General features: G+C 36.0%; 1 protein-coding gene across 4 annotated transcripts; it reads right to left on the minus strand.

The window, feature by feature from the left end:
* Nucleotides 1-1,150: 1,150 nt before the first annotated feature.
* LOC100255472 (protein SEMI-ROLLED LEAF 2) lies at nucleotides 1,151-27,924 on the minus strand. 4 transcript variants are annotated; one of them, XM_002277834.4, is made up of 20 exons: nucleotides 27,370-27,924; nucleotides 26,744-27,074; nucleotides 24,738-24,812; nucleotides 23,561-23,676; nucleotides 13,959-14,073; nucleotides 13,654-13,782; nucleotides 10,304-10,351; nucleotides 9,075-9,250; nucleotides 8,785-8,981; nucleotides 8,198-8,490; nucleotides 7,637-7,786; nucleotides 7,134-7,547; nucleotides 6,591-6,740; nucleotides 5,435-5,510; nucleotides 4,502-4,629; nucleotides 4,055-4,255; nucleotides 3,819-3,947; nucleotides 3,618-3,743; nucleotides 2,521-2,739; nucleotides 1,151-1,784 (listed from the first exon to the last, which is right to left on the minus strand). In XM_002277834.4, exons 2-20 carry the CDS (start codon nucleotides 26,888-26,890, stop codon nucleotides 1,620-1,622), a joined length of 3,054 nt encoding a protein of 1,017 aa, XP_002277870.1. In that variant the 5' UTR covers nucleotides 26,891-27,074; nucleotides 27,370-27,924; the 3' UTR covers nucleotides 1,151-1,619. The 4 variants fall into 4 exon arrangements, with proteins under 4 accessions (XP_002277870.1, XP_010653791.1, XP_010653792.1 ...); XM_010655489.3 differs by having other exon boundaries at nucleotides 2,593-2,739; nucleotides 27,370-27,902; XM_010655490.3 differs by lacking the exons at nucleotides 24,738-24,812; nucleotides 26,744-27,074; nucleotides 27,370-27,924 and adding an exon at nucleotides 14,155-14,227 and having other exon boundaries at nucleotides 23,561-23,674.
* Between the last annotated feature and the right edge of the window lie 32 nt (nucleotides 27,925-27,956).

Consider the following 27,956-nt stretch of genomic DNA (forward strand, 5'->3'; position numbering starts at 1 on the left):
CTTAATGAGTGGATGGAAGATCACAGAGCTTTGGACACGTTCATATTTTGGTTTTAGCGACGACTTTGACCCGTTGATTTCCACGTTGCGATGGTAGAGAAATTTAGAAATGCCCTTAATAAACTCTAATATTTTTTATTTGAGACATTTGTTTTTTCTTTTTAAAGTTTAGTTATTTAAATATAACGTTTTATTTAAAATTTGAAATTGAATCATACTTATTACCTTTTGTTTCCTTGGAAAATCTGGGAGAAAGAATAATAAATAAATTCAAAATTATTTTATTATTTTTACATCTTTTTAAAAACTCATTTTATTTAATTTTTTTTTATATCTATATAAAAATTAAATAATATGAAATTACATATAATTTTAATTATATTTTATTTTCTTTTATTTTTTTAATGTAAACCAAATATGGTAAAGATTAGTTTACCTTATTTTTGAGATACATATTTTGAGACATTTAACTTAAATTGGAATTTAATAACAAATTATGTTGAGAAATATTTTAAGTAATGGGTTATAAATTTGCTGAAATTTTTTGTTTTAAAAAATTATATACTTATCAAATTTTAATATTTTTATCTTCCATATATGAATAAGGAAACCATTAGATTAGAAACATAAAGAAGCTAAATATAAATTTAAAAACTCACATGTTAATTAAAATTTTGAAAAGAGATATCATGAAGTTTTTTCTATATTTTATATTAAAAAATTATCAATGTTCTGAAAATCAGTCAATTGATCTTACTGTTGACAATCTCTCCAGTTCAGTCTGGACAAATGTTGGACCATCGTTGATCAACTTCAAGAGTAAGTGAAATATTAAGCACTTTTTTCAATCTAAAAAGATATTTTAAAAGTGTTTTTTTTACTATTTTATATAATAAAAAGTGAATAAATTCTAAATTCTTAAATTTTTTAAAAAAACTTTCCAAAGTACTTCTAACCTTCTCTAATTATATGCGCAAAGTCATACGCAAATTGTTGTTAAGTCTCTTTAACTTGGAGGGAAAAAAATATAACCCGGGGACAAACCATACAAAATTGAGCCAAACCATTCGATATCATAATCAAACCTAACAAACCTCTTTTGCCTTTTAACCAAATGTTCCCTCGTGAAAATGCTTCTCAGACCATGCTATTATTAAATGGGTCTGGTATATTAATTCAAAAGAATATGAAAACGTGACAAGCCTGTAGTATACAAGCACCTTCATCACAGTGATGGAATATAAGTAAAATTCAGTGAAAACAAATATTTCTATTACAAATCAAATCCGGTCTTCTTAGAGGAAGCAAAGCTGGAAATCCTCACCCCCATGAAGCCGGGAATCAATCAATACTACAGGGTGAAGAAGAAAAATGAAAGAAGAAAAGAATTGAATATGAAGAAGTAATCAATTCAACCGATCTCAGCCACAATGATGATTGTTGTTCCTGAATGAACAACACAGAACAATCTCAATCACAAAACTGGAATGCCGCTCCTGCAAAGCCCCAAGCAGGGGGTATGCAGGTTATGGGAAACAGTGGCCGTGAAATTTTAGAGCCTGGTATCAACTGAAATACTTGAGCTCAAGGAGATGTGTGGTTTTCATACTTCTGCTGGATCAGCAGCCAGCAGCTTTGAGAAAGTTATCGTATGGACTTGATGCTGGTAGCTTGAAGAAGTGGGGGTGGTGCAGGTACTCAGTGGCACAGTGTATTGGAGCAGGGTCAATGGGTGGCTTGTGCAAATTGGCTGCAAAGTTCTGATCACTGAAAGGATTTCTTACCTGCATTTCCAATTAGGTTCAGAAAATGGGATTGCTTCAAAAAACACATTACCTATACTGATATTGTTTTAGAAAAAGGAAATAATCAACCACATGGGGCATAAGGCACTTAAGCCTTCATCTATCCTTAATTTGTTTGAAAAACTTAGGGCCTGATAGTTGTTTTTGAAAATAGTTTTCTATTTTTCAAAAAAAAAAAAATCAGGAAAATACATTTAACAACCAAAAAATAGAAAAAACTTTATGTTCTTAAAAACAGAAGACATGGTGCTTTTGAACTACATCTCTTAATTGTTTTTACTTGTTTTCTAAAGATTGTATTAAAAAATAATTATACAAATATAAAAAATGATTAAAAATACCACACTATAGATTGAAGTTATTTTTAAAACATAGAAAACAAGTTAAGAACATTTCAGGTTCCCAAATAAACCTCTTTTTTTTTTTTATTTACAAAACATCAAACAAAAACTAATTTTCAAAACCGTTTTCAAAACTGTTCCCAAAATATTTTCACAAACTTCCCAGATAGAGTCTTAATTATATTAAGAATCATGAACAAATGACATAAAGAAAAGGGCTAATTGCGATGAATGAGACACGTGAATAAGTGGCCTCATAGGCCTAAATGAGTAGCATAGTAGGTAAAAATATGTGTGAAAGAATATATACCATGCATGTGTATGCATGTTGATTGAAGCTTACTAGAGCAAGGAAATGGACCATGGAAACTTACATCATAGCAATGAGTGATCATCTTCTTAGCCTCATCATCATGATTTTGAGAAGAGAAGTTCATCAAACTTACTTGTTTTTGTTGGGTGCTGATCAGATTAGACATCTTCTGCTGCTTTCCCATCAGAAGTGCTTCACAGTGACCGGACATTTCCTTGTAAGACACATCAGGTGCAGTTGAGACAGAGAATCGTCCAACTTCATGTGCTTTCTCCAAGACCTGCACGCATCAAGCATACTATAAACACTAGTTTGCTTACAAAGTTCTAGTTTAAGAGATTAAAAAGTTAATATCCACTTCAAAAGTGATTCTTCAATGGCAAATGTGATAATTACATATAACTGAAAATTTGATTGCATAAGACTACAATACCATTGTCAGTTGGACCATGAGATTCGAGACAGAAGAGCACCTAGGAAAGACTTGGAGATCATGACAAATGGATGACAAGAGTAGGAAAAAAGAAAGCCTCCAAGTTATGAAAAAACTTATTTTTGACATCAACAAGTGCACATACATTAGTCACATCCACAAGCGAGGGCTGTATGAGCAATGTATAGCATATCATTCTATTAAAACACTATATATGTGCTAGTGTTTCTTCTACTTATTATCATTAAAACCGTTGATGTATTTCAACTAAAAAAAGACTTCATGTGATACTGTTTTTATTTAGCAGTTTCTTTACAATCACTACCTCTATGTATTAATTAAAAAAAGAAACAATTATGCCGTCTTGTGCCCACTTCAGTTAAACAAGCATAAGCCAGAACCTAGTTGGACAAAGACGAGGTTTAAAAATTGTTCCAGAAATAGGGACATGTCCAGGGCCTATATGCTGCATGTTTAGGTGAGTCGGACCAGTGTTGGTATCAGTTTTGGTGCAAAATTGTACCCATTACTTTTGAGATGAGTACCAGCTAGAACTAGAACAGAGCAGTGATTCTCAATCCAATGTTTTCCTCAATAACTGAACTAAAGAACAACCAAAAACCGCCCCTAAACCCAACCCTCTCAACCCCCATCCCATCCTCAGATTCGCACTTCCTTATCAAAAGCAATGTCAATGAAATAATGCAATATTAAACAGAACATACTGATTCTAGAAGTTGATTGATGCCCAAAAGATTGGGGTTTTGCACAGACAACTGCAAATCATGTTTGGTTTGACTGTCATACAAATCTAGAAAGGCATCATCATCTGTTGCAGAAATTGCAGCAGCCTGCACAACAACAATAAAAACACTTAGTCCCAACTCCTAAGGTTAATAGAAAATTTTAAAATCTGGTGTAATTACCTCCTCAGGAGATTCATTAGATTTGAAATCAAGTCGTGTAGCATCCAGCAACATTTGGGTTCCCCATAAATATACATCATCAGGTAAAAATTCATGCACTAACTGCTCCCTTAGTATGGATGACTCAGACTGCATAAACAGCACCCCAAGTCATCATTTTATATAATTCAGCTTGAAAAAATCAATGCTTCTAGCTATAAAGCATTAAAAGATAAATAATGCACACAAAATTTTACCTCTGACAGGTTTTCCAGACTCTTCACAATTATGGTAGCAAATGATTCCCTAGTTTGTTCCTCAGCTATTTTTATTTGTGAAAGAGCTTTTAGAGCACATTCATCATCTTCTTTAGATCCATAAACTTTTGAAGCACAGTCAGATCCAGAGTTAACAGCCTGCAATTTATTATCTTGAACCAAGTGCAAAAATGGATCAACCTGCAATAAGAATGAAGCAAAATATTGAAGGAAATGTGAAATTTAACCAAGAACATGATGAGTTAGCATGAAGTGCACAAAAAAGAACCATAATCATCGGCTTCCATGCAAGTGCTATCGATTGCTCTTAGGCCACCAGTCACATGTGAGCTTACAAACAAAAAGGAAGCTGAAGCCCAAGCCCTCACTAAAAATGATAGACAACTTGAACAAGTGCAAGCAAGACATTAGCAATGAGTGATGTACCATTCTGTCCAAAAGTGCTGCCTTAGCACAAGGAACAAGAGGAAGAATATCGTAGGCCTTTGATGAAAAGACAATCATAGATATCGCCAAGGTAAAGAGGGATCTGCGACGTGCTGGTGGCAAAGGCCCTGCAAAAATAAATGGAATAAATATTGAGATGGAGAGTAGACATAACCATTACTGATATATGACAAGGTGACTGGCTCATTACATCATTTTACTAGGCAAGCTTACCCCTGAAGAGAAAAAAGGAATCAAGTTAAGGTATTTAAGTCCAATGAATTCCAAAAGGAACCTATATCCTTAATGTAAATACTCCCTCTCTCTCCCCACTCTCTCTCCCTCTCTATCTATCTATATCTATGTATCAGTATAGCTTATCCAACTTGGTAATAAGAGATTTTCAAGACTACAGAAATTCCTTTGAAATGAACTTTAACTACTGAATTATTTCATGCTCTTAATTCTAAACACTATCACTAAGAAGTCAATCTAATCTAAGAATAACTACCCAGTGTCCATATCCTGATATAACCCGAGTAGACAGAAAGTTATCAAGCATTGCAAGGTAACTTCTACCTCACACAAAATCCTTTATACTATACGAGCCAAGAGTTGCTTATTTGCTATATGTGTATAGGGTGTTGAAAGGGGATGGGTGGTTGGAGTTTAAGATTCAGACTAATGCAACTGACTTCAATCATTCCAACACATGATCTCTTCAGCTTTAGGAAGGAAAGCCTCTAATATCTCCTTTTCCCTTCTTAGAAGAAATATCATCATTACTTTTCTGGAGAAAACTTACAAGTAGATACAATCACACATGAAGCATGTTATTAAACTCTACTATCATTTCATTCTCTTGGAATAAGTGTTGCTCTTTGAAAACTAAAAGCAATAGGATTTTATAGAAAAAAATGGCATCGGATTTACCTCCATCCACAAGAGAAATGCTTCGCAAGGAAAATGCTAGCTGAAAACTTCGAACTAGAACTTCATGGATAGAGTTCTGCAAGATATGAGCAGCACATATTTTAATGCAGCCCAGTTGATTGGGTCTAACATATATAACTAGAAACAGTAATGTGGCGATTAACACCAAAAAAATTACCAATTATCACATGGCTTGATCCAAACAAAGAGGTATGTTAAGAAACAAAGTTCCACAACCACAAATAAGAACTGGAAAAACACTCAAGATATTTTATGAAAAGCATGTACAATGTGTTCCAAAATGACAAAAGATAAATTATAACCAGATCAGCTCCCACATAAGATGACATTTGCTTCATGCATCAATCACTCTAATTTTATTAAGTACAATGAGAAAGTTGAGGCATTTTACTTTTAGCAGTCAGCATATCAACTTTATCAATCCAAAACCTTTTTTTTTTTTCTTTCACAAAATACTGATCAACATGGTGCCTTATTCTATCATGTTGCATTGAGTTGTATGCAATACTGATGGCAGCCTTGTTGTCACAAACCTACTAGTAAAACCCAGCTCCTTCAAGAACATTGTCAATTACGATTTTTCACAAACTCTATGTGCCAATTGCCATTGATTTTGAATTCTTATTCCACATAAACTTTGCAAACCACCAGTTGATTTTTTTTCTAATCCAAGTCAAAGCATTACTGAGGACTGAGTAATGCCCAGAGGTGGATATCTTGTCTATGGGTCTGCAACTACCCGGCCTGCAACTATTACCCCACTCACATATAATCATGTCCAGTAAGAAGATGTCATTTTCTAGTGTGCAACTACTACCCAGTCTGAGGTCTGCGTAATGCCCAGAGGTGGATATCTTGTCTGTGAGTGTAAGTCTGCAACTACCCAGTCTGCAACTATTACCCCACTCACATATAATCATGTCCAGTAAGAAGATGTCATTTTCTAGAAGATGAGTAGTGAGAATGAGCCCAACTAAAGGTTGAAATATAAGCATGCAATGAAAATGGGTGTTAGTGTTGAATTACAAATAATATTCTAGACAAAGGGATCTGCCACAGTGAAAAGAAAAACACCATCTTGTCTATAGAAATTAAAAACACAATACAATCATAATAGTATCACTCCAATATTTACCTTAGCTCGAGAGAACAGTAATACCAGGCTATATGTATGAGCAATTGCTTCATAGTTCTCAGGCATATTTGCAGGGGAAATGGACTGTGCCCAAATTGATGAAAGAAGAAGCGCAATCTGCCGGCTGCTCAGCTTCAGCGAAACTGCCTCCTAAGGTTTAACAAATATAAAACCAGTGGTAAAAGCAGATTGTGGAGCAGTCAGCGTAGGTCAGAGGTGAAAATTTCTGGCTCAGGTCAGGGAACCACCCATACAACACATGTAACAAGCCTGGGCCATGGCATGGCCTGCCTTTTTTTTTTTCATTTTTTATTCATCAGAGCCTGGCCTGCTATTTGATGTTCACAGAGCCAATAAACCCTAGGTAGATATAATTTAGGTGTCCATTTATATTCAAGCATAAGCAAACAAAATTAAGCCCAAATTTTCCCTATTGGATTCAGGTCAATATGGGGCTGTTATAGTGGCTGGGCCTGACTCATATAAAGCCATCCCTACAACAGATAAGGATTCTATACTAGTATAAAATTTACCAGAACCTACCAATTCATTGTTTGAATTGCTCGTAAAATTTGCATCAGTTGTTAAAGACATGGCTGAACTTTTCAAACTATATGCTCGGCTCAATGATGACTTCATTCTATTCAGAATTCCAGCATTGTTGTTCTTCAGTTCATCCTCTTTGTTCTCTTGACAGATATTTTCCTTTGAGAAAGATTTTTCCTTCCTCAGCTTCTCAAAAAGGGCAGCTGAGGAAGAAAACACAGAGACAGTTCTTGAAAGCATCCTTGGAAGATCTGAGGCCTTTTTCAACTCAGGGGTGATTGGACAGGGACGAGGGCAAACTGAAAACGGCACCAGGACAACAGAAAAGATGCGGTGAGCTCCAACTCGTGTTTCATGGTCTGGATGGACCATGGCTGGGAGTAACTGATGAAACAAAGCCTCAGGGAATGCCTAAAGAAAAATAAGAATTTTAAAAAATTTGGATGCAAGATTTGACCTAAAAAAGCAAAATATGGAAGTGACAGAATTTGTGCTCATGCCTTGTTTGGGTAACACAAATTTGGTATAGATGCTATGATTTGGGCAGTACGATAAACAGCAGCAATTGTAGTTCTGGCTATGACAGTAATAGTTGAGATGTTCTCCATCATTGCAGCCATAGCATCAAGAATTGGACCTGCCTCTCCAACCTGTTCATCAATGCAAATCAGTTTTATATTCCTCCTTTACAGGAAAAAAGAGAAGAAAAGAAAAGAAAAGAAAGGAAAGGAAAGGAAAGAAAGAAAGAAAGAAAGAAAGAAGAACGATTCAAATGAAGAATCCTCAACATTTAGAAGAGTGAAGTTAATTTCTCCATCAAACTCCTGGATAAAACACCATGTATAAATTTCAGAGATTTCATTTGATGTGAGTATTATTTCCCTGTTAGAAACTTAGATCAATTAAACTAATTGATATTGGAGACAACTGAAAACCAAAAAAAGAAAAAACATTTGCATCAGAAAACGTAGTTCTAATTCTAGGCTTCCAGTTTAGCTTTCAATAGCCACAAAATATTATGTGCAACAATTACTAAAAGAAGCCAAGAAATGGAGAGATACCTTGTACGACAACTGCACAAGGCACTCATCCACAGTTTCTTGAAATTTCCTGTTCCATTTAATTATGTCAGCTCCCAGATTTTCATCGTCAATTGAACAGTGTATGCTTTTCCTCAAATGCCGCATAACATCACTAACAGCACCAATTATTGCTACAGAAGACTCAACCTTTGCATGTCGAGCAAGAGAGGTGGTGACCTCAACAATATCAAGCTGCATGCTGGGTTTTTTAAGGACATTTTTGTGATCAAGATGTTTAACTAATAAGGAAAGCAAAAAGTGTGTATTTTGCCCTGCAAAACCAAAATGAGGCAAAAGCCTGGATCAGTATGTATGTTGTCACAATAAATGAAAATATAATTTCTCTTTTCTCAATTCACCATTTTGTTAATAAATGAGAAAAGTGATGGCTTATGCTTTGTGAATCAAAAGAGGAAACTCCAGATTTGAAACACAAAGCTAAAGGGGGAAAAACTAGTATAACATTGCTCAAGAACTAAATGAAGATCAAATAGCATTAATGGAGAGATAATCAGGATGGGACCTCTGAAAAATGGTGATAAGAAGTGAAAATTTAACATAAATACCAGAATTCTCCCCCAAAAACTGCATATCCTTAAGGACTGGAAAAGCTAGCCCATTTTCAGGAGACCATAAATTTCCATTATCAAAGTAAAGGAACAAGGACTCCAGAATCCGCCTTTTGGTTGTAGATTCCTTGGCCAGCAAGGCCATGTTATGAAGGCAAACCCTGGACCAAAAGCAGGGATTTTTGGCATCTTCCCTGCAAAGAGAAAAAATAATAATTTGTTGATAAGAAAAAATAAATACACAAGAAACTAAGTGTATTCAGTAAATTTTGATGACAAGATATTACGTTGACACATTTACTTCGCCTTTCTCATTGACAATCGTATTCCAAGACAGGACCCTCATTGTGACCTCTGGTGAAGGAGAAACATGACCCTCAACTTTAAGTACTTCTTGCACCCATCGATTCTGGGCACCTGGCTTGTTAACATTGAGGTAATTTTCCAAAATGACAGAAACTACCTGTTTAATGATGAGGAAAACATGGAAAAAAGATATCAATAGCATTTTTGGTCTTCACATTGCTATACCTAAAGGGTGCTTCACCACCATAATTGTATGAAATCCAAAAAAAAAGGTGGATATAATTCATAAGAAGCTGTCAGCAGAACTTCCAACATCAATAGGTGACCCAAAATGGACTTTTTTACTTGGTCCATGTCTTCTGGGCTCAAGCAATCCTCTGTAGTCAAACCTGCTGAAAATGTTGTGTGTACAACATATTTCAGTTTTGTGCAGGCACCAGGCAAACAGCCTGTTTGCAGGAGTCCAGTTCAGCTCGTAAGGCAGGTATAAGCCTCTTCATCATTAACATTTTCAGTTTTATTCATATCACAGATCTGCTCTTTTTTAGTGCAGGGATTTAGTGTCAGAAAAAAGCAGAATTTTCCCACATTTATACTGTTTTTCACAAATTATCAAATGCAGACGGCTAAAAGAGCAATTTTTTCCACTTGAGGTATAAGGAGATATTTCTAATAAATTATGTAATAACAAGCACACACAACATTGAAACAGGTCCACATGGGTCCACCATTTGTCCTTTTGGTACATATAGTTTAGCATTTCTACTATCTTTTCCGTACAATTCTGCTTTGGGTTCCTAGTGCATAACTTCCTAGTGCATTTAAAGCAAATAAAAGTAAATAAATGAATGTGAAAGATTTATAGGACAATGCTAATGAAGAAGATAATACTGGAAGCTACATAGATTATCAAAAACCAAAAGAGTTTGCCAAGAAATATAGAGGAAAAGAAATATAGTCTAAATACTAATGCAAAATTTATTTAACAATGAAAAAGTAATAAAATAATTCCAAAAATAGAGAACTGATCTGCACAATTCAAAGGTGATGTGATGTTCTGATTTCAATCGTGTGATCAAAGAACATGAATATTACAATCAAGAAGTAAAAAGTTATCTGAAAATGAAATCAACATGAAAACAAAGCAATAAAATAGACAAGGTAAATGATGTAAATAAATGAAATTTTAATTAGGTGTGAATCTACTTACATTGTCAATCTCGGCTGAAATATGAGAGTGTTCACCCATAAACCATACCTATACATAAACAGAAACATGAACTGATGATCCAACTGGGAGTAAACTATCTATCTTAAGATACCAACATGCAGAAAAAGCACAACTTGCAAAAGATGAAAAAAAGTTAAGAGATAGACACCCTATAGCCATAAGATAGAAATGTTAATCAAAAAGCTTCAATAAACATCTGTAATGACTAATGAGTTCTTACTACTATTAACTAATGAAATACTATGAATACAAATTTATTTGGGTCTTCGGAAAATAAATATTTGAAACGAGAACATGCATAAAAAAATAAATAAAGAAAATAAAATCACAACTTTAAAATACAAAAAAAAAAAAAATGGTCAGGTTGTCCTTTTTCCCTTGACATCGATAGCCTGTAGAAGATTCATTTTGGGAAGCAATGAAAATATTCAAAAGATTATTTGTTGTAGACTGTAAAGGTATCAGATACTCTCTTTTATATATTTTCATACAAGTAGAAGTAAGAATTATAGCTGATGATAAGAGCCCAAGAAACTGTTAGAATATTAACAGAATCAAATCCAATAGGCTCACAAGGAAAACTACATACATGACTCCACCTGGCAAGAATAGAAATAACTAATAAGTACAATACTAAGTAGAAGTACATGATTAATACATCAAAACAAACTGTGAACATGTCACAACTACCTCCTGGCACCATGTCATGAATGCTGTCACTTGGCACCACCTCCACCAAGGTGTTGGTCCATCATCACCAACATCTGCTATCACCATCCACTTACAAACTTCAATGGTGTTCCACTGCTTCAGTCATCAAGGTCACTTGAAACATCCCACTGTTACCCTCTCCTACATTGACCTTCTTATGAGGCATGAACTCCTAGGGTTTATTCACAAAGAAAGGGTGGGGGCAAGGGTAGTTTGGTTTCATTATCCTATTTAGACTCTTTTTATTACAGTAAGATTGATTTTTAGTAGTTTACTTTTGTTATATTTTTGTTTTAGGTAGTGCTTAACTTTTGAAATGTCACTTGAAACATCCCACCATTACCACCCCTACCTTCCCCCCTTCTGGTGAGGAATGAACTCCTAAGGTTTGATCTCAAAAAAGGGGGTAGGGGTTGAAAGACAAGGGTAGTTTGGTTTCATTAGGAAGAGTTACTCTCCGTCTGCAAGGATTTAATAGTAATCAGTTAGAATTGATTGGTCATACTTATACAATAATCTTTTTAGGTAGTGCTTAACTTTTGAAATGTCACTTGAAACATCCCACTACCACCCTACCTTCACCTTCTGATGAGGGATGAACTTCTAGGGTTTATTCACAAAGAAGGGGGCCTTCTAGGGTTTATTCACAAAGAAGGGGGCGGGGGGTTGCAAGACAAGGGTAGTTTGGTTTCATTATCCTATTTAGAGTCTTTTTATTATAGTAAGATTTTTTTTTAGTAGTTTTCTTTTTTTTTTCTTTGTTTTAGGTAGTGCTTAACCTTTTTTTTTTTTTTCAATTTCCTAATTTTTTTAGTCTTCTTATTATATTAAGAAAGTTTCTATTTCTTTTCATTTCTAATAAATATTATTTTCTTATTTCTTTTTTTATTCTTACAAGGAAAGATAAGAATTATGAAAGCTGTCTTATTAGGGAAAAGAGTCATGAAAATCTTTACATTGTTATACATAGATTTCCAAAATTTTTCACAGAAGTTTTAATCATACCTACTCCTAAGTGTGCTTGCTTAGGAAACCTATGTGTGATTACCTAGGAACCTTGGTATGATTGCCAATGATATATCGTTTTTTTTTTCTTTCTTCTTCTTCTTTGATTTCTCATATTGTTATACAACAAACATATAACTTATAGAGTGCAGGAAATTTAAAGATCCCGCATCACCTTCATCATTACCAGCATCACCTTCAGCAACCATAATTCTTGTCATACCTTCAGGAACCTACAATGTTAATTTAACTTAAATTCCCTTAAAGATTTCTAACGTAACATCCTAAATTCCAAAAGTTTCCAATCCTATGACTAGAAGCCCAAAACCCATCCCAATTCCCCAATCAAATGCATGCAAAGGGTGTTCATAATGAATAAAGATATCTTCAGTTTAGAAGCCTTTAGAAGGATGAACACAGGAGAGGTTTTAGGATATAATAGTGTTGTCAAATAACAAGTATGGAGATATGTTTTGAAGTCTAAAGGTTTTAGGATAAACATAATTAAGAAAGAAATTGTTGAATGTAATCTAAGTAAAAACTGGGAATAGAAATGAAAGAATAGTAATTTTATTGATGAGGAATAGACTTTAAATAGAAAGGCACCACAAGGAAGCAAAACCTATGTACGTATAAAGCACACAATTGGAAGGAATATGGAAAATCTATGGACACAAATACCCAAAGGTGATCATTTTATCTTAAATGATTATCCACAAGGAATCAAAGATTTAAGATGGCATTGTCCATAAAACTAAGCTGAAATTTGAAGTGTCCCAGTGCTTCCACAGTGTATAAAAATCACTGAATTTTAAACAAGACCAGAAAAAATAATAACAATGGTGACTGTAAGGACAGCCATGCTTTAGCATTGAATGCTAGGATGCTACACAATCAAGAAATAGTATGCCCATGAAACAAGCATAGCTGAAAAGACATGGATAAGTGGCCAATACAAGACAATATATCACAAAATGGAAGCAGTCTTGAGAAGGTAGAAATAACAGAGAAACAAAAGAGAGTTCAATTTAAGATGGTTTAATTTTACATAATAAAGCCAATAACTGCACCTATAAGAATGAGAGATGTGATTTGAGTAGAAGGACCAACAGAGACAAGAGGAAGCTAAAATGAACGTTAGAGTTATTGAGAAAAAAAATGAGGTCTCTATATGATTTAACCAAAGTTATGGTGGAAAATAGAGATTCATGTAAAAGGAATTCATGTAGCGGATCCCAGATAATTGAGATAAAGAGCTTTCTTCTTCTTCTCCTTGTAGCTGCATGGCAAATATGTCTTGTGAACTTGAAGTTTTGATATCTTTTCTTCTTCTTCTTAACACCTAAAAGCTAATGACCAACAACTGCAATAGCCTTAATAGAATAAAAAACAGTTCCCATATGAAATGTATTTACACCCACTCCTGTTAGGAATTCCAGAATGTGATGGATCAAAAAAATAAAATAAAGGAAAAAAATTGAATGATGTTAGATGGAATCTTCCTTCATCACCTTCAAGAGATTTTGCTCTGAATGGCTTATATGTCAATGCAACATTTACATAAAAAAATGCAATACTTTGGAATCCAACCAATGTATGTATAGACAAAATACCATTGAAGAAAGTGCATGCAACCCAGCTGAACGTAAATGCTGTGCCCTTTCATCTTCCCCCACTTCTTGGGCTAGCTGACAGAGTTTTGGTATGAATCCTTCTAAGTTACACATATAAGTCCCATCCCTCTGCAAAATTCAGTCATATAAAATCAGCCACAATTTCCAGTAGGGAGAAACCTGCAAGCTCAAAAACAAAATCATATGTGAAGCCAAAATCCTAAATTATGTTTGAAGCCAAAATCCTGTAATTGGTGAATAAATACATGACAACCATGAAATGTATAATCACTGACAAGCCCAACCTGATTATTTACAAAGTCAAACAGTGTCTGGCATCCAATAATTTGCATTTCATCTTGTCGTGCTTGATCCAGCAAAGTGTGTATGATACTTAGCAAGCTACTTGCAAAAAGAGGCCTGAAAAACTGTAACCGGTCATAAAACGTAAAGAAAGCAAGTAAAGACAAGCAGTTCTGCATAATAATATTATTAAATTACCATTAGTTCAAGGGTAGCCCTATTTGCACTCCATACTTCTGCTTCTTGTACTCCAGTCTATGTGTGGCAAACACTGTAGGTAAAGAGCCAGAAGGAATAAGTGGAGTGCAAACAATGCTTCCCCAACTCAACAAGGTATAAGTGAAAAACCAGTTTCCCTATTTCGCACTTAGGATAGCTATCATTAGTTTGTAACAAGCAGAGAATGATTGATACCAAGGCTCCAGCTTGAGAGGGAGCCTCAAAACACTAGCTATGAGTATTTAGACATTATACATTAACCAAAGTGAAATAATATAAGAGCTCATTTATTTGGTGAGAGTAAATTGGAGTTAGAACTGGAACCTCACCCATCTCCAACCCAATTCCTTGCCACTTGAGCCACAATACAAAGGCTCCTTATCTCAGCTAAAGACAAAGGACCGCAACTCTCATTTTCTCTCCTTTGTTTGTCTCATCTACCAAAGTTGATAAACACAAATAGGCAACTATATTGAAAGGTCCAGCATTCATATTTGTCTGGATGTGAGGCATTATCAACATGATGACACCAAGCTCCTTTTCCACTGTGTAGAATACTAATTAACAAGTGAATTAGGTGAATGATGATGCTAACAAACACTAGGAGTGATGCTATGTATGAGAACATGAGTTTGTCTCACCATGCCATTCACTGAGTGCAGTATATGAAGTAATCAAAGCAGTGGCATGGAATAGCAATGGTCATCTAAAAAATGTACAGGTAACCAGTTCAGTTGTGACAATACTGGTTTGCTTTTCACAGTATTGAAGAGGAACAAGTTGAAGATGAAGACAAGTAAAAATATGTACATAAAGCAGTACAAGTATACTACCAACCAAGTCCAGCATCATACATATTTAGAACTGGACAGGACTGTCAAACAAGTGAGCCATCAGCTCAGGCCTTCAATTGAACTGTTGGGTCATCTGACTTGACAAATCATCTAACTGCCTAAACCTGTTTGATCGCCAGAGTTCACACGTCTCAATCATTCTACCAGATTTCCAAAAATTTGGTGGGTTAGGATACAGATTAAAAATGATGAACTTCTAAATAGTAGAGGGTAGAAAGAAATGATCTCAAGATCTTGAGAGGTCAACACATGCCACCAACCATCACAACATAATCTCAATTTACTACTACATGATCCTTAAATATACTTGTTGGCCCATTACACACTGTGGACCCATATCCTAACAAGTTAAACTTTTAGGAAAGTTTTTTTTTTTTTTTTTGATAAATAAACCTGAAGTATATTATCAAAGGGCAAACAACCACAATGCATACAGGATGTATACAATGTAGCCTAAACCTCTAAGAGCAAGCTTTGAAACAAAAAACCTCACCAGCCCTTAAGTGGAAATTAACCACTCCAAAAAACCTATAAGAGACAAGGACTCCTCTCCAATATACACTCTAGCCCAACTCCACAAATTACATACAAAAGAATTTTTGAGTTTCTCTATTGCTAAAGAACCCCCCCTAAAAGCTAATCTATTCATTTCCTTCCAAACCGTCCAAAAAATACACAATGGAATGGATTTCCAAATCTTTTTCTTTTTTTTGCCCACAAAATGGCCCCTCCAACTAAATAACACATCTTTTACTGTTTCAGGGAACACCGACTGAATGCCAAACAAGGCAAAAACAATCTCCCAAAGGACTCTGCCCACTATACAGTGTAAAAGAATATGATTTACAGTTTCTTCTTCATAGCCACACAAAAAGCAACAATTTGAGAGCTGCCACCCTCTTTTTTGGAGTCTATCTAAGGTAAGAACCTTCCCCCACGTAGATTCCCAAGCAAAAAAGACAACTTTGGTTGGGACTCTATCCACCCAAATGCAATTCTTCGGGAAGGAAATGTCATTGGGAGCAATCAACAGATTGTACGCTTCCTTAACACCAAACTTTCTATTTCCCCCACCCTTCCAAGTAACTGAATCCTCCTCTAAAGTTAGCCTGTAGCCCCTCAAAATGATTAACAAATCTCCTATCAAATCCAACTCCCAATCATTAAAAGCTCTAATGAATCTTAGATTCCATCATTCCTGACCAAAAGTCGAATCCCACACTTCATCCACCGTTGCATTCCTATGGATAGCTAAAACATATAATTGGGGAAAAATTTGGGACAGTGCTGCAATGTCACACCAATGATCAGTCCAGAATCTAACTTTAGTACCATTACCAACTTCGAACTCTATATTTTCCCAACACCAGTTTGTTTCCTTCAAAATCTCCTTCCAAACCCCTACTCCAAACGTCCCATTAGCCTCATTTGTCCTCCAACCAAGGCTCTCTTAGTCTCTTGCCCATGCTTAACCAAAATCACCTTCTTCGAAAGGTTTTCCTTTTCACAGGCAAATCTCCATATCCATTTGCCAAGTAAGGCCTTGTTCAAAAGAGCTAGCTTCCTTATGCCTATACCACCATTTTCTTTATCCGTACACACCACCTCTCATTTAACTAAGTGGGCTTTCCTCTCCAAGTTTCCCCCTCCCCATAGAAAATCTCTTTGTAATTTTTCTAGTCTTCTTGCAACTACCTTGGGCATTCGAAAGAGAGACATTTGGTAGAGGGGCATACTAGCCATCGTGCTCTTTATGAAAGTGATTCTTCCGCCTTTGGAAATATGTTGTCTTTTCCAAAGTGCTAATCTCCTCCGCACTCTCTCTTCCACCCCATCCCACATAGAAAGTGATTTATGATGAGCCCCTAAAGGCAGGTCCAAGTAAGAAGATGGCAAATACCCCACCCTACACCCTAACTCCACTGCCAGTTCCTCAACCTCTTCCACCTCACCAACTGGAATGATTTCACTTTTATCCAAGTTGATTCTTAAGCTAGACGCAACTTCAAACCAAAACAAAGTTCAGCTCAAATAAGTTAGATGCTCTTTCTGTACCTCACAGAAAACAATTGTATCATCAGCAAATAGAAAATGAGAAATATTCATTTCCGTCCTTCCTCTTCCCCGAATTCTGCACCCTGAGAGAAAACCCCCATCAACAGTCCTTCTTATGAGAACACTCAGCACTTCCATTCCCATAACAAAGAGGTAAGGAGATAAGAGGTTTCCTTGACACAACCCCTTGGAACTCGAAAAGAACCCTGTTGGCACCCCATTTACCAAGACAGAAAACTTAGCTGTTGAAATGCATCTCCACATCCATCCCATCTACTTTGATCCAAAGCCCATTTTTTGCATAACCCTCATTAGAAAGTGTCAATTGATTCTGTCATATGTTTTTTCAATATCCAATTTACAGATTAACCTTTTCTCTTTTCTTTTTTGCCATGAATCAATCACCTCATTTGCTATTAAAGAATCATCCAAGATCTGTCTATCTATCACAAACGCATTTTGATCCAAGGAAACCACTTTTCCTATCACCTTCTTAAGCCTGTTTGCCAATACTTTAGCCAACAATTTATACAGTCCCCTTAACAAACTTATAGGTCGGAAATCCCCAAGGTCCTCAACCCCTTATTTCTTTGGGATTAGCACCAAAAAAGTAATATTTAGGCTTTTGATAAAGGAACTTTGATCATAAAATTCCTTAAATAGTTCCAAGATCTCCCCCTTCACAAAGTCCCAACAAGTCTGCCAAAAAGCCACTGTGAATCCATCCAGGCATGGGGCTTTATCACCATTCATTTTCATCAAAGCAGAACGAATTTCTTCCTCAGAGAAAAGTAGTTCCAAACTCTCAACTTCTTGGAGACTTAGATGATCGAGATGCAGCCCCTCAATATCAGCTTTCCATTCTGAATTTTCTGATAACAACTGATGAAAGGCATTAGCTACCCCTTCCCTCACAATCTTGCTCTTCAGTCAACCACACCCCATTTATCTTAATTTTATCAAAAGAGTTATTTCTACGGTGGGCATTTGCCATCCGGTGAAAGAAACCTATGTTCCTATCCCCTTCCTTTAACCATATTTCCCTTGAAAGTTGTCTCCAATGAATTTCTTCCAATAGAACCCACTTTTTATAATTTTCCTTTGCTTCATTTTTTATCTTTGTTTCCTCTTCTGACAGACTCCTCTCACTTTCCACCAAATCCCAAAACTCCACTTGTTGAAGAGCTGAATTTTGTTAAATTCCAGTCTTCCAAAAACGTCTCTATTCCAAGATCTGATTTTTTGTTTTACTTCTTTCAACTTAGCAACCAGTCTAAAATTGGCACTGCTTCTTACAACAATCCCCTGCCACTAGCTCCGTAGGAGATCCTTGAAACCTTCTACTTTGAGCCACATATTTTCAAATCTAAAAGGGGAAGGTCCTCTTCTTAACCCACCACCCTCTAGCAAAATAGGGAAATGATCTGAAGTAGGTCTAGGAAGCCGCTCTGAAGGACTCCACTGAACTGGTCAAGCCAATTTTGAGTCACTAGAAATCTGTCCAATCTAGCCCAAGACTGATTATTATGTCTCTCGTTCCAAGTGAGCAATCCCCCTTGCAAAGGTAAATCTACTAGCCCTAACTCATCAACAATCTGGGCAAATCTTCTCGTCGCTGTTGTTAACCTCCTCTGCCCACTCCTTTCCCTTTGAAATATAATGATATTGAAATCACCCCCTAAACACCAGGGGTCTTCCTAAATTCCTCTAATCGCCCCTAGCTCTTCCCACAAACATTCACTTTCCTCTCTAGTGAACGGACCATATACTCCTGTGAACATCCAGACAAACCCATATTCCACATTCCTGAACCTACAAGAGATTGAAAATTGACCCACCTCCAAAGCTAGGACTTCCAATGTCCTTTTATCCCAACAAATCAAAATTCCTCCTGCTGATCCAGAAGCATCCAAGGCCCCCAATCTAAAAATCTCCCAATGCCTAAACTTCTCACCATACCCTCAGACATTGCATGAATTTTCGTCTCCTGAAGACAAAATAAGTCCACCCTCTGATTTCTTATGAGAGCCTTTATTAAGTTCCTTTTGGAGCTATCATTTGCTCCCCGCACATTCCAACTCAACAATCTGATCTTCATTGGACTTCCGTGATATGACATCCTCTTCCCTACATGGGGCATTTTTGTTTTTTCCCTTCCTCATAGTTAATTGAGAACTCTAGTCTCTTTAACTCCCTTTCAAATTTTGATTTCTCCAATAAACCTTTACTATGAATTCTCTCCCTTCTTTTTCTGATTTTAATCAAACAAGTTAGAATATCTTTCTCTAACCCCTCTGTTGAGAAGCCCAGAAAATTGTTGAACCTTGCCAGGCTGCTTTTCTCCCAACTATTCTCCTCTTAATCCCTATCTTCCTGTGGCTCAGATTGAGCTGAACACAACTCCACTATTCTTTCCTTATTGCTACCATTATTCACCTCTATCAAATCCCAACATGTCGTGGGTGCACTCTCTGTAATCCCAGATGTAGTGACCATACGCAACGGTATCTCCCCCTAGACTGCCTCACTAACTGCCCCAGAATAGTCGTAATACTCCTCCAATGGAGTCTGACCAAAAGGAAAAGAAAGAGATGGAACAGACCCAGAAATCCTTTTTCCCCAAGAAGCAAAAACATTCTCATACCTCATAGCTTTTTCAATTAAGATATGATCGGTCTTCGACCTCTCCACTGTCTGTTGTTCTTCTGCTATCTGCTTTCTCAAACCTTCCATCACCCAGAGTTTAATAAACTTTGATTCTGGGTTACTCCAATTGCTTGGGCCAGACCAGGCTGGAGAATGGGCCAAATCATTCTGGGCACTGTCCACTAAAGGAAGCTGAGATGGGCCTGGGCTTGAATCCCCATCCAAGTCTTCAATCCCAGTAGCCGTGTTGTTCTCCTCTTCACCAGCCCACCAAAAGTCCTTTAACGACACCGGCCCATCTTCAGCCACCGTAACCCCTTTTGATTTTAAATTCGCTACTGGGCTTGACTTAGAGAGCCCACCTGCCAACTTAAGATTTCTTGGATCCACTATTAGGCTTGACTTAGAAGGCCTACTCAATAGCTTAAGACCTTCAGGGGACTAGGCCACCGACCTATTTTGGCTTGGGTCCACTTTATGCCATGACCCGCTCTCCTGTCCCCACGTCCCTTCGACGGGCTGCTGCAGAACCTCGAGCCTCACGTCGCCTTTCTCTTCCACCACGCGTTGGCCAGCGTGTGCATTATTATCACCCCCGACCTCGTCTCTTGAGCTGTTTGTTTTTCTTCGAGTGTCGGACAAAATCTTCCTCAATGATGGCCTAATCTCCCACCATAGAAACAGGGAGTAACATACCTCGTTGATCCAGATCTCCAGCGCGTTAGGTAGGTCTTCGCCATTCGTCTTCACCAGAATTCTAGCCCACTGTAATTCCTCCAATTTCTTTGTCTGGGAATCAACTGCTAAAAAGCCACCGCATTTCTTCCCCACCCTTCTCAAAATGATCGGATCCCATAAGAAGACTAGTAACCTCATGATTCTTACCCAAGCCTCACTTATTTTCTCTCCTTCAACCAAGCACCCCCGTCTTAGGGCTCCAACTCTCCAAACGCAAAAGCAACCTTCCAGACGAAATCTTCCCATAGTTGAGCGCTCGTTTAGCTTCGACCATCAATTCAAATTCCAACAACACCTTACCCTTTTCCATCTTTGCCAACCCTACTTTACCTTTCAGCCCCCAAGTTTTTGCCATTAGAATCCCCAATTTTTCTAAATCTTTCTCTTCTCACTGAACTAGGGTTCCAATATCCAACGAGGCAATGATCCAATTTTCTCAAATTTTTGCTAATTTCCTTCTCTCTTACCTCCACCCTGACTAGATCTCCGCCTCTGTTCCTCGGCAACTTAACCACCTCCGCATAAGTCTTTTCTAAACTAGGTTTCAGTGAAAGCGTCTCATCCTGCTTTCTTTTCCTCATTCCGATGACTACTCCCAAACTCCGTAACATCTCTGCCATAGTAAACCAGCCTTCCCTTTCTCCTTTACCTTTTGGAATGAAGATACTGTAACTCTTCTTCTCCAAATCCACAACACCTAACCGGAGAAAGCGCTCCCCCCCCCCCCCCCCCCCCCCCTTATTCTCATCTCGCACCAGGGAGTAAGATCTCTCATTTTCCTTCCAGCCTCTTTCCCATCTTCCAGCTTTCACTTCTTTAATGCACTGAATCAGGCTTTCCAGAAAGAACCCTAGACTCGCCGGTCCCAACCTGACCCAAAAAGAGATTCCTCTCTTCCTCTTCACAATAATAGCTTGCAATTTTCCTTTCTTCTCCTCTACTTCGATCTCAAACACCTTTGATTTCACTCCGAAACTACACCCCTTCAAACTCTTCCGAATCCCCGATCGATTTTCTCTCTCTTTGCACTCGCTAACACTCTCGCTCTCTTGCTCTCTCTCTCTCCCATCACCGGCATATTAAACTTTTAGGAAAGTTAGTAGCTTAATATGAAATCAAAGCTAGGACTTTTTGGACGTCTTGAGTTCAAGTCATCTTATTGCTTATTGCCCCATCTTTTTATTTATTTATTTATTTTTGATTGGTAAATTAAAAGAATATATAAAAAGCGCTTGAAAAAAGGCACATCACAGTACACATGAAGTATGCAAATAATGCCAAAAGGCAAGCAAGAAAGAGAAGGGAATAAAAGATACCAACCCCACACACCCCAAGAAAGTTGGACTACCCCTTGCAGGACCTCCAAAACCAGGAAACACCCCAAACCTAGACCAACTGAAGCATCTTAAAACCTGGAAAAGAACACAATCTGCCCCCTGACCAAATCTGCAACCAAAATCCCTCAACCAATCTGAGAGCAAAAAAGCAACCTCACATGATGAGAGTTGTATCCCCATTGCTACTCCCCCTCTTCTCCTGACTGTTAGATGAGAACTATTGTAATTAGTCGAGCATTCCAGTTTTCGGATCTCCCTCTCAAAACAAGATGACAAGAAAAGTTTCTGAAACCTTACACCACGTTCTTCTCTTGTATTTAATCCTTGGTTCTACTTCGAATTTGCAGGTAAAGCTTTTAGTAAAGGTGGTAGCTTAACAATACTAATATACTCAAGGTAACAAGAAGCCTCAACTCTTATAATATATTTTGGTTGCATGGAACCTAAGTGGACCAAGAATAAGGCGGTCAGATACAGGGAATAACAGTATCATGATCTGGAAAGGAAAAGAAAAATGAGAAGTAAAAGAGTTAAGGATTTGTTTGCCAACATTTTCAAAAACTTTTTTTTGAGAATAAATCTTAAAAACAATTCTCAGTTGTTTCAGGAACAAAATTTTATTTGGGAACTCACACATGAAAAACAAATTTCTGAACTTATTCTCTGTAAATGTATTGTGCACTTGTGTACAATTCAAAAGTTCCCAAAGTATTTTCCATATTTTCAATTATTTCTTAGAATACTTCATAGAAAAAATAAATAAATAAATAAATAAAAGCCCTAAAATCACCTTAAATTTGTTTTAAAAATAATTTATTTTCAAAACAAAGTCTCAAAAAATTATTTTCAATCAAAAATTTGTCAAATGTGTTTTTTATGTTGGAAAACTATTTTTTGCTCTAAAGAACATAAAACTATTTTCAAGAACAATTCCCAAACAGGCTCTAACATACTCATACATTATGCCTAGGCATATATACCTACAAACATACTATAATATGAAAACACATGCATTAGAGTTTTGGAAGATAAGAAATATTAGAGTTCTTTAAGGGGAAAACTCAAATATTTTTGAGCTTTAAGAGAACCAAGTATATTTGTTAACATAATTTTCCTCTTGGCTGGTTTCTACAGGGGTTTCAAGGAGAATATCGTATAACATGAGTCAATATTTTATGTAGTTAATGTTAATTCAACAGATTACATTTGAAATATAAAAGTTTTTCCTTCGCACTGTTAATTGGCATTTTCCTCTCTAGGAAGTCATATCCAGGAAAGCTGCATCATAAAGCACTGATACTTTGTACAAAAACCAAAATTTCTTACCCTATATGTATCACCAAAGAAAGCTTATTTCAGATACTACAGCCCAAATGCAACAATTGAGTCCCATTACAGGCATTTATAGCATATCTGTGGTGGATTGCTTGGATAATGGTAAAAGAACCTGGATTGCTTTAAAGCATAATAGTCAAAGTGGCATCTTAAAGCATACTAGTCACAAAATAATGTTAAGATTTTTTAAGCCATTGTACCTTGACACTTTAACCTAAAATCCAAATGAAGTTTGAATAAGTGCCAGTTTATCAAAATAGCAAATAATATAGCTAATGTTGTAATAATACATTCAAGCAATTCTGCAAACAGATATATATATATATATATATATATATATATATATATATTATTATTATGATAAAATTTTCAAGTCAACATAGAAAAAAAAAAGAATGGGATTAGTAAAAACAAACTCACATTTGCTCCTTACAAGAAACTAAAAATTTCCTGTAAATGCACATGACAACTTTTGCAGACCGAAAATTCTCACTTCTCAACTCCTTGTAGCACCTTTGCTCAAGAGAATTTGTGATCTGATTGTCAACGTGAAACTTCCATTAGCATAGAAACAATTAGGAATCAAATAACTCAACACAACAGATCTTTCTCCTTAAATTTGCTAAATCAGTTTGATTTTTAAAATAAGCTTCTATAAATGATTATTCACACAAAGACCAAAAAGAGACATTTCCAATCAATTGAGCACAGCAAGTCACTCTAGTGAAACACATATGACAGAATTGAATAGCTGACCAAGTAGTAGTTTTCATATACTATCTTTAAATTTATTTTCATTATATTTTCTATTTAATCCATAAAACATGTGGCCTATCACAAACTAGTGAAAAGGAAAAAAGGCTGCTGAAATATTTCCCATGTAATTAAGCAAATTACTACTTTACTGTTAATTAAGAATCTAACATGGTACAAGAGCCGATCACTATCACTTCTGCATCATGCCACTAGTAGTTGGAAGTTTAGATCTTCTCAACCAGTATACATCAAGTTCTCACTAATAATGCTGCTAATTATATTTGTATATTGCAGCAGGCAAAGGACTAAACCACTGGTTGCCATGTGTCACCCAATGTAGAAATTCTTTACATCAACAAGATAATTTAATAACTACTACTAACAAATTTTTCTCCCAACCACAGGTGGATGATCAAACCATGATGGAATTTGCTCCAGCTTTAAGTTTGGCTTAATTTTTTACAAGGAATCCAAATTTGATTTCCAACCATTAATACAGCATCTTAACTACCTTTCAATAGCATCCTGAAGTCCAGTGTGAATAATAAAATTTAGAGCCATGCTGATGGGAAGGATCCAGAGCCAACTGACACAAAAGCCGTGCTCAGAAATGGTACTTGATTTACAGTTAAGCATGAAAATTATCTCTCAACCTGTTTTGCTATCTCTTCAACTTCAATGAAACATTACCTTTGGGATACTACTCATTTTTTTTACAACATTTAAAAGAACAATAGATGGATCTACACAATGAAACATTAAGTTTACATTAAAATAACGGCTATATTCCATGGATAAAACAAACCCACAATTTTGAGGCTTTGCAAAATGGTAACAGTACCTTTGGGATACGCAAAGGATTTTTTGCAGCATATTCACACAGTTTCCCAATCTTCCGATCATTTGGTTCTTCATCCTATCAGGATATAAGGAACAAATCTTGATACAACGTAACAGCAAAAGAATTATAAGGTGCAAAATCATAATGTTGAAAACCCTGAGACTAATATTGAACAATAATAATCAAGCTGCAATTGAAGTTTTCGTACTCAATAAACAGTTACTTTAGTTCAGGATTCGGTTATGTTATAATTGCTCAAATAAAGCACAACACAGAAGAAGTTCCACAATACCAAGTCACTAATAATTAATAAATGACTCTGGTGCAAGATGACAAAACTTGGTTTGGAGTAAAATAATGTTAACATTTGGAATAATGAAAAAATTTATTGATGATATAAACCTGGGACACAGAAAGTTCTAACTAAATATGTTAATTATGTTATGTAACAATTTAGAACTTCATATATAAACCATTCCCCTTTCTAGAGAAGCATAAAAAAATAAACATCATATCCTAAAGAGAATATAAATTCTTAAAAATTATGACTGAAAATAAAATAATCTTTATATCACAATCTCTAATCTAATAAATCTTGAAAGGTTTTTTATTCTCCTTACGATTTAAATTTTAAGCTAAGGAAGTTCTGTCTTTCTCATTTTAATCTATGATTAAGAAACAATCTCAAAATTCCTGAATCAAACCTAATCAGTGTCATTAAAAAAAAAAACAAGCAAAAATTTTACAGCACTACCAAGATCAGATGAGTTTGCATACTATTTTAATCTTTGATTATGACGATAATAAGGATGATGGTATGGAACAAATTCTCAAAAGGAAAGTGTATGCATACATAAGGACAATATGAAGAAATTAAAGTTGATGGATGGAAAAATGAAAGATTCATGACCCTAAAAACAGACATGAACTCCCCTATGTAGAGCATAGCAAAAACAAGTGAACTGCAAATTATTAAATTATGAATTATTAAAATATTAACTTCTTTCCTAGGTAAACTAGAAGAGAAGCTATGAGAATAAACAAGAAAATTTTTAGGGGTCACCTATCTACTGCTAGTTCTTGCGCATTTTTCCATACCCATATCATTTTGAAGAAAATGGAAATATCTAAATGCAATCAACTGTTAGGGATTACCACCAATGCATTACTAAATTCTGTCAATCAATCAATAGGTAGAGTATGCTCAAAAGGTAAGTAGTCCTCTGTGAGTACTGAAATAGATCTCAGACACAGATGCTTGCCACTGGATTTTCTCTCTTTGAGTGAGAAGCAAAGTGTAGTCAATAGAAAAATAAATTTTAAAAGAGAAAATGAAAGAAAGGGGAAAAGAAGAAGAGGAAGAAGAAGAAGAAGAAGAAGAAGAACGGTCCAATCTAATTCTTAGTTTCGAGAACAAAGAGTGAGAAACAAATATAAAACCTACATGTTTCAACAATAGGAAACAAAATTTTCTGAAAAAAAAAAAAAAACAACAGCAATCATTTCACATTCAAGACTGCAAAATTGCATCTAACAAAACTCATCAACTGACTCTCATTAAAAAACTTGAACAAGAATTTTGCTGAAAGATTGAAGCAGAAAAGAGAAAACCAGTGAGAGGGCTAAGTTAAGACCCTACTCTTTCTAGTGCAAAGTTTAGGGCTTTTTACCCGGAAGTTGCATTGGAAAGCTAAACCTTATATTGAAATGGAAAAAGACTTGAAGATGAACAAAGTTCCAGTACAGGGTAAGGTATTCAACAGTTCTTAACAGAGGTTTGCAAAGAAAATCTATGACCTAATTCCAAATTTCCGATGCTTGGATTATGATAAAATTCAAATGGGTGAGTTAAGTTTCAAATACACAATTATTGGATGTTGCAAATCAAAATTAGTCAACATCCAAGGAGCACCTACTTAAACAATACAATAAATTTCATATCAACAAATATTAGAACAAATAAATAACACCTAAAGTAACAAATAATCCATAAAAAAAAAATGAACCTGTGCCCGAGGAAAAATATCTGATATGAGCTTCTTATACCGCTTCAGAGGCTGCCGAGACCTTGGCCGCATAGCAGGGCATAAGAAACAAAGATTACCACATGCCGGCAACACTTTCCGAGAAATCACACCCGAAACAACGCTCATCGTGGAATTCCAAACTTAAACGATCAAGGAAAACTCAAATGCCTTCAAAATTATGCTTTCTTTCCCTTCTTTGCCAATCCAAATCTCAATTCAGCACCTAGAAGGGAAAGAAAAGCTAAAGAACAATTGGGTGCTCCCTGATTCGGCAGACCAGCCTGCAACTAACAATCTGAGGTTGCAAAACCTGCAAAGCAAAGCAACACGAATCAAAACTAAGAGGAAGGGATTACAAAAAAATTTAAAAATTGAATTAAAATTGAGAACTACAATGAAAATCAAAACAACGCGGAATCAAAATGAAGGAAAAGGAGTTACAATAAATGCAAAATTGAATAACAATAAGAGAATCATTATGAAAACCAAAGTCCAAATCAACGTAATCAACAAATCAAAATCAAGCAACGGGTTGTAATAAATGAAAAATTGAATCAAAATTTAAGAATTATGATGAAGATTACGATGAATTTTGATAAAATTACCTGCGACTGTTGCCTGCAAGAGCTGGAAACCCTTCTAAGCTATGCAAGAATGCACCGGATCTCCGGCATTCCCACAACGAAATTTATGATCTCTCCCTAATACTCCCCCCTCACCCACATTTTGGGTAAATTAAACTCAACTCCCCCAACTTTCTTGATATCACAAACCTCGCCTTCTAAATGTTTATAGAAACTTGGCCTGATTTTCAAGAATATTAGCAGATATTTTTTTTATAGTGATTGTGGAATGTAGTGGAATCAAGAGGAGACAGGGGTTTCAATTTTATTTTTGAAATCAACCGTCCAGCGCCTGCCAGAAGATAGGGACTATTTCAACACCTTGAAAGGTGTCCGTTAGAAAATCTTCCGTGATTTGGAGAGAGAAAGATCGAGGCGTTGAGAGCCGTTTGATTTTTGGGTTGGAGGGAAACTATTAAAGTGGCCGTTATTTCCCCCCAAAACGTGCTCTCCTGACTGTTACTATGCCCTAGCTTTTTACCTGATTTTTTTTTTTCTTTCGGTTAAAGAGAAATTCATCTTTGCCCAAGTCTTTTTATAGGAATGAATTCGGGAAATTGATCATAACC

Source organism: Vitis vinifera, chromosome 8, assembly GCF_030704535.1.
Source record: "Vitis vinifera cultivar Pinot Noir 40024 chromosome 8, ASM3070453v1".
NCBI lineage: Eukaryota > Viridiplantae > Streptophyta > Magnoliopsida > Vitales > Vitaceae > Vitis > Vitis vinifera.

Coding starts and splice junctions, on each gene's coding strand:
- LOC100255472 (XM_002277834.4), bottom strand. CDS start 26,890: ATGAGCGTTGTTTCGGGTGTGATTTCTCGGAAAGTGTTGCCGGCATGT. Junction 23,677..24,737: donor ATCCTTTGCGTATCCCAAAG/GTACTGTTACCA, acceptor GTTGACAATCAG/ATCACAAATTCTCTTGAGCA. Junction 9,251..10,303: donor TTTCAGCCGAGATTGACAAT/GTAAGTAGATTC, acceptor ATCATTAAACAG/GTAGTTTCTGTCATTTTGGA.